The following is a 10621-nucleotide window of genomic DNA, read 5'->3' on the forward strand; positions in this document are numbered from 1 at the left end:
GCCATCTGTGGGCATGGTGACCTCACACGGCGACTGTGGGCAGCCTGAAGGACCTCAGGCTGAAGGACGAGGCCAAATTCTCCAGAATTCATCTCTGAGAAACATACCGAAGGATAAAAACCAGCCTCAACGTCAACTCAGATGTTGTTATACTCGTGTGACCATATTTTTAGTTCTTTGATTCTGAGGTTTCTGTTTCTGGTGGACAAAAGATATTGATCTAGTCATGTGTATGTTACCAGCTCCGTTTCTAAAGTTCAAGATCAGTCATGCTGCTACCTCAAGCTCTTTCCCAAGATGCTTATTTTGACAATTTTTTTTTCTTTCTTTTTCTGTTCTTTCTAGCTGAACAACAGCAAAAAAGTGAGGATGGTCAGGAGACACAGAACTTAAGCCCTCACCCAGACTCTGACAAATCACAGTTAAATGACTGTCCAAGAGATTCTGGCTGTTACATCTCATCAGAGAATTCAGATAATGGCAAAGAAGAAGTAGACCCAGAAGCCCTGTCTGACATGGTGCAGTCAATAGCAATCACTGAGTCAAACTGATTCAGTCCTGCTGCTTCTCTGGAGATTTTCGGAAAAGACAATCGGATTTGGCAGTATGATGGCACAGAAGCAGAATGCAAAATATTCTCAACACCAAAAATCTACTTTTGTCTGATGTATGATGCTCTAGACTGTTTAATACGTGGACACTTGATAGCTAAATGTTAGTTGATAATAAGAATATCTCACATTTTTCTTTTCAATGAATTCACAGACTTTTCACTGAAAAAGTTTATACATAAGTATTTATAAATATTTGTACAGCGAATGCATTTTCTATAATAATAGAGATATTTTTTAGGTAGTGGTTCATAATCTGGAAATGTTAATTTCTGGAACTGTCTAAAATGTAAATATTGTATATATTTATTTTAAAAATATATGGATTGATCACACTGTCTCTATTTTCAGCTGTGTTTTGCTGATATATGTACAGAATGTACTTTCATTGGTATATCATCATAATAAAGAGTGGATATATTCAAACTCTACTTTGAAAAGTACCAAGCTAATTCTCATTAATATTAAAGCTGTTTCATAGCACTCCTCTCCAAAAGGAGCTCTAAAGTAGACTATCATCTCCTGTACTTTATCTTGAAGGCATGAAAGAACTGTAGGGTGAATCTGAATCTAGTTCTCTGTGTTCCTTATCTTTTAGAAGAACACAGCCACCCGAATGGCTTGTGCAGTGGCAATTCTTTTATGGTTATTTTCACCTGTTCTCATTTGTCCCAAGCATTACACAGAGAATGCAAGCTTGGAGAAAAAAAAATAATCAGTATCAATGTTATGCTTTTATGATAATCTTTTTGTGAAGCTGTTGCCTTTTGTGTGTGGTGTGAAGTTTGTTAATAGAGTATTTGTTTGTATACAGAACTCGAAAGCTAACATGGTTATTGTGCATGATTGTCTTTCATATGAGATTTTATTGTCTTTTCCCAGTATATTTCACACTGGAATGCACATTTTAACCGCCTGTCTTCTTTTAGAGTACTTCCTTCAATAATAAACAGAAGCATGTGTTTAAGCCCTTTAAAAACTACTTGATTTTTAATGTGGTCATTACATTTCAAAGACTGTTCTCTTCTAAGACTAACACAGTAAATGGCAACTCCATTGAGCATTTTTAGCATGCATAATAATCTGTGTATCAAATCAATAGAAAGACTTTTTGCGCACTCATTAGTCACACAATTTTCATAATTTAAGGCATTTTGCATTTATTTTAAAAAATTTCACACATATTGCTGACAGTTTGAAAGAAAATCACCTTCAGAAGAGATGAAACACAGAAAGTTCCACCTCAAAAGGAGTATTTCTGAAGAAGCTATAAACAAATGGAAAGCTTTTCTCTCTTTCTTTTTTTTCTCCCAGTGTAAATACTTTCTGTTCTTTTCATGACACCTCAACTGACTACTGCTGTCAGACTCCTAATATACAGATCTGCTTTGAAGGCTGTAGCATAAAAATTGCAATTTTAGAAAATGGCATTAACTAGGTTTCAAAGATTTGGAGTAAATACACTCTATTTAGAAAAATAAATGAGGAAGGGAGCTACTAAGATTTGGTTTTGGTTTTAACTTACTTTTTACACTGGAAACAAGCATCATTATTTAGCAGGAATGACCCCATACCGCCAGGCATGGTGGGGATGGAGGATTGTGAGAGCTTGTGTCAAGCAGCTACATTTGTTAATGCTTTTCTAGCCAGTAGTGCATCATGACATGCAGTACTGACATTGCTTAATATGACTGAACATCTGAAATAATGTATTTGGATTGGCTTCTATCATCTCCTCATTCTAGAGGAGGACTAAAGTCAGCCTGAATTCCTCTAAGAGTGGCCTCTCTTTTGGCTTTTGTGGCAGAGGTGCTTAGTCTTCAGGTTGCTTCTATCTAGACATCTGTAAAAATGCTGAGCCTGTAAATAACATGTTGAGATGAGTTTAAGTATGATTAGGACTGTCAAGAAACAACTAAGTTAGGTGGGTCAAGGGCTAATGACCCCAGAGACCAGAGATGTATCCTGATATAAATACTCCGAGAAAAGTTAATTTGCGTAGATTTGGAAACAAAAATAGGTCTCCCTAACTAGTTACAGTGAGACAGGCAAAGCTTTCAACAGAGCAGAACACCCAACAGCTGATTTATTTTACAGGAATTAAACTCTCAGGAGCTTGAGGTGATGGCAAGAGTATAAAGGTGTGAGGTTAACTAGTTGGGAATGAAGGGCATGAGCTGTGGCTTACCCACTTCTGTCTCTAATCAGTAAGGCTCTATCCAAAGGGCTTCTTATTTAGAAAAATGTATCAACTGAAGGCTTTTTTGAGACATTTGTAGCTTCCTGCGAAGGCAGAGCAGATTAGATCTCAAACTGAGAAACTTCCGTTCTCTCACATTATTCTGAGAAAAAGAATGAGGAAATTTGGTACCACAAAGTAAGAAAATGTGTTTTCTACAAGAAGCATACCCGGTTTTCTTTCATCTTTCAGTAGTCTCATTAATCACACTGATCATGGGCTAAACTCTTTGTAATAGCACCAACATTTCTCCAACTGGCTTTAGTGCTGGGTAATCTGAATAAAAGATAATTCTAGGAACTGTTGGGAAAAGTCTGGTGCAGATCTTAGCTCCTTTTGATCTGTTAATCTCAAAAATGTCCCAGACACAGGGAAGAAAAGAAAGTAGTACAGGTTTTGTTCCTCTCTGTCACTTGCTCAGTAGTCATGTCCCTTTTCATTTTTATTAACCTTTCTCTACCATTAAGGAGGACTAAAACATTTGTAAGTCTCTTATTTGGAGGTAACTGAGAGTCCACTGCTCCCTGCAGTTACAAAGGGTTGCAGAACCACTCAGTGACAGCAGAGGTGAAGCTAACGAGGGTAGTCCTTCTGGCCTTCACCCTGGGGCTGTCCCCAGCCTCAGAGGCTGTGCTGCAGCTGCAGCAGACTCCCCCCAGGGCTGGGGCACTGGGCTGGCTGCTGACACGTGTGCTGCTGCCTGCCCACAGCAGAAAGCCACTAACTCAGAAAGACTTTGGGGACCCACAGATAAACTCAGGTGGTGGTGAGCCCCATCCTCCCCAAAGGAGAACCAGCTCTGGTCAAAGTCAACACCGCATTTAGCAGCACTGCCTCATGCTCAGCCGCATTTGACTGCTGTTCACAGCTGCACCACATTAAAGGAGGGCTGCTCCACCAGCAAAGAGGGCAGCTGAGTGCCAGATCACAGCCCTGTGATCCATGTGGACTAGCCTGCAAATCCCAGGAGTCTGCATCCTGCTCTCCAGGCTTTGTAACAAAACTTCTGAAAGTCAGAGACCATAATTGCATCAGCATAGAGGCTAGAAACAAGGAGGGTTTTGCTTTCGTTTTGCTGAGGTGGGAATGAGCACAGGAAGCATATGGTGGAACGTGGGCAGACCTGTGGAAATTCTGGAGGAGACTCGTCTCTGAGGGACTCAACTAACCACTAGCTGCCAGCTGGACTTTGCCCAGCAGTACAGCCAATTTTCCACCCAGCTTTCCAGCCCATACCTCACCAAGCCTACCACTGAGTGGCCAGTCTCTCCAGTGATGTGAAGAAGCCCACAGCTTGTCAGCTGTGATATAAAAGCTGCCTTTATACCGCAGTGCCTTTTCCCAGGTAGTGGCAATTCAAGTAATTTCTAGCATTGTCACGGAACTGCATCACACTGGCAGAATCTTTAGAAGGCTGGTGCAGAGATAACAAGCCAATATTGAAAGAAAAAAGGATACCTTGGGTGCTGTGAAACAGGCCAGTTTCTAGATGTCACTGTGTTCACAGGATGAGTACAACCTGCCCCTTCCCTGGAAATTAGCTGTTCCATCAAGTCAAGATCCATATAGTCCTTTCTGCCCACAGATAAACACATATACACACACACAAACAGATGCCTGGCTCTTTTGTCATGTCAGAGGGAAGTAATTTCAACATGTATAGTAACAGCTTGGCAAACCTCCTGCCTCTTTTTCACAGCTCAAAGATGAGGTTTTGGGCTACGTTAACCACTGAGGAGATTATTTGCGTCATGCTCAGAGGTCTGTGGGCTGTGTATATTGTACTGCTGCTCTGTGCTCTTTGGTCAGTTCCAGGAACACAAGACATAGGATGGTATAAGCATATTCTTTTGGTGTAAGAGTTCCTGCATGAGGTGTTCACTTGCATCCCGGATCCTTGGCTCCTGGTAGGCAATAAGCAGATATTTGCCTATAGCTCAGGAGAACGTAGAAGAGCCTATAATACATCTGTGTAGAGCTTTCAGTTTGTATATCCCCAGTGCCTGTCTTACCTGATGAACCCATAAACCTGTAGCTCTTTTTCTGCCTCTAAAGTCCTGAGGGCTGGCCAGAGGTCTGGCACTGGCTGGAATCCCTGCTGCAGGCTGACAATCAGCCACTGACTTTGTCAAGCCTTTTACTGCATCCAGCTCTGGGGTCCCCAGCACAGGAAGGACATGGGCCTGTTGGAGGGAGTCCAGAGGAGGCCACAAAGTTGATTAGAGGGGTGGAGCACCTCTCCTACAAGGAGAGGCTGAGAGAATTGGGGTTGTTCAGCCTGGAAAAGAGAAGGCTTCAGAGTGACCCAGTTGTGGCCTTCCAGTACCTGAAGGGAGCCAACAGGAAAGATGGAGAGGGACTATTTTAAAGAGCTTGTAGTCTGGACAAGGAGGAATGTTTTCAAACTGACAGAGAGTAGGTTTAGATGACATATTAGGAAGAAATCCTTTGCTCTGAGGGTGGTGAGGCACTGGAACAGGTTGCCCAGAGAAGCTGTGGATGTCCCATCCCTGGGAGTGTTTAAGGCCAGGTTGGATGGAGCTCTGAGCAACCTGGTCTTGTGAAAGATGTCCCTGTCCACAGCAGAGGGGTTGGAATAGATGATCTCTAAGGTCTCTTCCAATGCAAATGATTCTATAATTCTGTGATTCTACAATTACCTGCCCCTAGGAGAAGGCTGGTCTGTTCCTTACAAGACCAAAAGAAGTGGTGACAAACCTTCTATTTTCTCCTGTCTAGGAAAGGCCAACAAATGCCACTACAAGTACATGGCAAAAAGGACTGGGAAATAGTAATAAATTCAAGCTAACACAACTGTTAAATCTACTGATTTGCATCACGTATGCGTAATTAACAGCAGTAACCGCAATGAACCTGAATTTCTTGGGAAATACATATTCTCTTGAAAGAGGAAACAGGTGGGAGGAGGTCCATGATAGGCTTGGAGGGTTTGAGAAGGTCATTTCATTTTCTGTGTCTTGGCAGAATCTGTTCTGACATGCCTAGAAATCTCTGCTAGTCATGAGAACTCTCTGCTGACAGTAAGAACACAGAAAATCTGCCTGTGCCAAGAATTCATACACAAATGAGGGACAAGAGGGCTGGAGGGCAAGCGGTGTTCCTTAACGGTTCATATACCTCGGCTGATTAAGTTAAACCTGGCCAGTGTCCCACAGTGTGCATGTTCCTTGGGCAGAGCCTACATGCCTTCACCTCCTAAGGCCCGTTCCCCATGCCAACCAAACACATGAATACCCCCCTACTCACTGATGTTCTGACATGGGGCTGTGGCAAAGCCTGGGCTTTCTCAAATGATCCATGTTCAGGGAACTCAGGTTTCAGAGTTTGTTTCTCCATGGGTCCTCTGTGCTTACAGTGAGTGAAGATTAGAGTAACCCTTACTACTGTCCTATTACTTTCCCACGTATGGAAGGGCTCTCCTATCGTGTGCCATACACGGGTTTTTAGGGTGGAACATCAGAGGTGTAGACACGTTGTGCAACTCAGCATTAGGACATGGAGACAAGTCAAGACTGTGCAGGATCATAGGGTGGTTTTGACAGACTGTGGACAAGCTGGTTGACACTGTTTGGCTACCAGTCAAATCCATATGGCCGGGGGAGGACACGGGAGGATTTCAAACTTAATCGTCCCCAAGTCTTAGCTTTCCTGCAGAAAGAAGGAACCAAACTGTGTGAATCACAGCTCCCCTGAATGTAAATGAACGCACAAGCATTAAGAGTTACTCAGTGACTTGGGATCGAGTTTGAATACAGCAGTGTGAACTCTGCCATCAGGACAGAGATCCTGTGCTGCTTCTGCTCTCTGTTTCTAAAGCACCCTCACCTGGACACTACTGACCTGCTTCACTCGGATGCCAGGTCTCAGTGACTGTTCCTGCAGCTGGTAAGCTCAAACAGAGCTGAAAATCAGGCCCCAGCCTTTTGTTACTTTTCTCTGAAAAGAAACAAGGTCCTCGTGCCTGTGATGCACATTATATCACAAATCTTTCTAAAATGTTCACCATCATATTTGAGAGCAGTCCCTTGCTGGCTATCAAAAAAACATCCTCCAGGGAAAGCACTTCTTAAAGTACTACTGGCAATAACCTTAAACTTTAGAGAGTGCAAATGTATAAGAAATGGAAAGAGAAAGCCACTCATGTGGTGAAAAAACACTTTAGAGAAAAATGAATACAGTAAAACCGAGGAACTTGCATGCTTTTAAAGAAATCTCTCTGTATCTTACCTAAGTGCTTTGCTTCTTAAGTTTACTCTCATCTCTAATGTAAGAGGTGAATGACTAGCATCATTCTTTACACCAGCACATTAAAATAAAATGTAACTTACTGAAAAAGAGTTACTCCTCTTTAAACCTCTCTGTGGCAAAAATATACAGAAAATACATATTTTACTTCCTTGTCAATGTTTCAAGCTATGTGGCTATTTAAAGACAATGATGAAGTATCAGAAGGACATAAAAGACTATAATAGTTAATAGCTCTGCACCACTCAATTAATGCTATGTACATGCCTACAGGACATCTACCTGTCTTAGTTCTGCCCTTTTTTTTTTTTAGGCAAAATGTATTATCAGCCTTTGCTCATTTTAAATTTGTTAAGCAAAACATGCTTTGTAACCTAGAAAGAGCTTCCATCTGGGGCTTTGGAGGGGTTGCTTTTTTTATTTTGCTTTCAGAGTGGAGGGAAAGCCATCATCAGTGGAAGTGGTTGTGTCACAAGAGTGACTTTACCAGTTACGGCTTCATTTCATTAGAGGAAAACAATGGGAAAATTGACTGGTTTGAATTTAATTTGTGGACATATTTAAAACTTAGCTAAGGGATTAAAAGCATTGTATGTTGTGAAAAGCATGAAGGCTGTGGCTATATGGGACAGGCCCTACAGGTGTTTGCTGAGGTCTGTGAAAGATGATGGCTGAGTGTCCAGCAGAACAGGACCTGTGCATGAGAAAAGCTGTATATCCTCTCACTTACAGTTCTAACACGGCAGTGAATGTGTGTTTGCTGTAACACTGGATTGTCCTGTAAGACAGACCAACCACCTATAATTCTTGCATAAACTTAGTCTCTGCAACACTGTAATTTCAGCTTTTACTCCGGCAAAAGACCTAAATCTTGCCCAACTGGCAGAGAAATTAGGCATTACTTGACAAAAATAAACAAATCTGTGTGAGACATATTTGACAATATAAGATCCCAGATAACAGGTTTAGCTGTATACTGTGCAGTACTTCATAACTTCAAAATTGAGAACAGGGGATCATTTAATTAAAACCTATTCAACTGAAAATCCTATTTATCTGAAACAAATGTTTGTCCTATCTATAATATCAACAAACTATTCACATGAGCAACTAGCAATAAACAACAGAAAGATGCACAATGAATGTCAATTAACACAATTTGCTATCAAATAAACTTGCAGTTTATGTATACAGCTTTAGTACTGTCCTGTGTATCCATTATAAAGGTCAATTAACCTCAATTGCAGCTAGTCAGCTTGTTCTAAAACAAAATCAGCATAAGATACCTTTTTTTTTTTTTTAAATCGGCATCTCAGCAGTTCGGTTGCCTGACACTGAAGAACTTCTAAATTGCTAAAAGTCTTTGCTAAAAGTTTTATGTTAGGAAATGTCAAAAAAAAAAAAAAAGAAAGAAAAAAAAAGACAGCGAGATTGGCTGAAATTGTCAAGGTGTCACAGTGTGGCTGCATAAAGCTTTTAAAAATATTCATTATTCAGCACATAATCATGGATTCAGAACAACAAAGAGCTTTGGTATGTGTGTGCCTCAAAGGATGAAAATCTTCCTAAGTAAAGCTTTCGATGCATACACTAATCCAAGACTACACTAACAAATCTCTTGAAATGGAAATCCTTGCTGAAAATGGCCTGTGTGCTTTAAACATTATCAAAGGGGTTTTTTTCCCCTCTCCCCTTTGGCTGCAGAATGTCAGCATTTATGGTAAAAGTCAATCAGGTGCTCACTTGTTCTGCTTAATCAGGAAGAAGTGGTACCACGTGGGCACTGGGAGCTCTCATCTGGAATTGCACAAGCATCACTAACTCGAAGGACCATCAATGTTGTAGAAAACAAAGGCAAGTGGGTAGAAATCTGGTCTGTGAAAAAGGCATATGCATAACACTTTAAATGGGAATATTTGCAATCACACTCAAAAATATGGGTGAATCACTGGACTCAGAGAAACACTGTTTTCTCAGGTGCTAATCATTACATCATTAATAAAAAAAACACACATAGATACACAAAAAAAAGCCCCACAAAACCAAACCAAACAAAAATCCAAACCAAACAAAAAACCAAAGAACCAATATGGATTACTGATCACTTTGCAGGATATCCTCTAGTGGCCATTCCAGCCACTGACCACACTGACCATTGATTCAGGCTTATATCCAACCTGTCAGTATTTAAGAGGCTGTTTAAGTCAATTCTTAAAAATATAATGGGTAAAGGGGTGGCTGACATCATGAATCACAATTCTGGCCCTGCCAGAATCTTCTACAGTCTTTTTGAAGCTTATGATAGTTACAAAATGACTACAGTGGTGTATTCTTTCTTTAGAAAAGAAAACATATGAGACTGTACAAAGACCTAGGGGGAAAAAAGATTGCTTTCTTGGCGTGTACTAACACACCTTCCTTCTCAGAAGGTTAACAGGGGTTCTGTGCTTTCTGTGTCCTTTATGAACTTTGTCTTTGCTGCAGGCAGATGGTGTTCAGTGCTACAGTGCAATTTTTTTCCAGCATTATTGCTACTGAGGCTCATGGAATATGAAAAAAATAAAAAAGATAAACCTTGAGAACATAATTATATCAGACATAAACCTGTAGGAAAATGCTATGTTTTCAGGGTAAAATTCACCTGTGCCCCTAAGGCCTACGAAGTACTTGCTTACAATTGTAGTCTGAAAACTGCAGTCTCTTTACTACATTAGACTATCCTGACTCACTGCTTTATCCTACTTCAGTGCTTAATTCTTCCTAAAGGTGATCTTTACTCACCACTTCATTGCTCTAGCAAACATCAAACTGCATTACACTGTTTAACTTACCAGGATTACAGTAGTAAAAAGAACAACTACCACTCATAAAAAGGTAAGAGTCACATCCCTGGCTGATGGATATGTGCTTTCAAAATTCAGCTACAAACATGAACACACTTCATGACTACAGAGGCAGCAAAAAATTTGCTTTTCGTTTTTTTCACATTGCTAGAAGAAGCCCTCCTAAAAACAAATCAGTGTCTGAATCTTAGCATTATGGTTCCATCATGAGATAGGGTGAAAACAGTATGCTTGGCTTGCCTAGCTAACAATGAGTGTCTGATCTGTACAGACCAGATGAGAATCTTCTGCTAATCCTTAAGTTACATGTAAAAAGAGAAAATGTGCAGGTATTGATCCAGGGTATGCAGAGATGCTGCAGTTCCTTCAACTGAAAAAAAAATATTTGCTATGATTTCTCACTAGTTGAGAAAGTTTGCAATCAAAGATCTGTACTCCCGTAAGAACTACTTGCACCTCATAAATCATGGTTTGGTCTGGTAACAGAATAAGAAATAGACCATCTGAGCCAGCCAGCTTGGTGTAAGGTGATACCTCCTAAAAGGCATACTGAACATCATCAGGGTCTTGTGAAACAACATTTTGATTAGCTAAGTGAAAATGAATCACTAGTGTTGGCATACAGCTATGCTATCATTTTATTCAAAGAATGATCAATCAGT

The 10621-nt window shown here is 40.6% G+C and overlaps 1 protein-coding gene across 4 annotated transcripts in view; it reads left to right on the plus strand.

Moving 5' to 3' along the window:
- The window catches only part of SAMSN1 (SAM domain, SH3 domain and nuclear localization signals 1), an 84661-nt gene extending 83083 nt beyond the window's left edge, over positions 1-1578 (plus strand). For all 4 annotated transcript variants that reach the window (XM_051779599.1, XM_051779600.1, XM_051779602.1 and 1 more), the window contains one exon: positions 346-1578. In XM_051779599.1, the coding sequence (XP_051635559.1) occupies positions 346-551 (206 nt within the window). In that variant the 3' untranslated portion in view covers positions 552-1578. The remainder of the gene's footprint in view (positions 1-345) is intronic.
- Positions 1579-10621: the final 9043 nt, after the last annotated feature.

Source organism: Manacus candei, unplaced genomic scaffold (assembly GCF_025592945.1).
Source record: "Manacus candei isolate 608988 ecotype Guabito, Panama unplaced genomic scaffold, ASM2559294v1 h1tg000014l, whole genome shotgun sequence".
Classification (NCBI taxonomy): Eukaryota; Metazoa; Chordata; class Aves; order Passeriformes; family Pipridae; genus Manacus; species Manacus candei.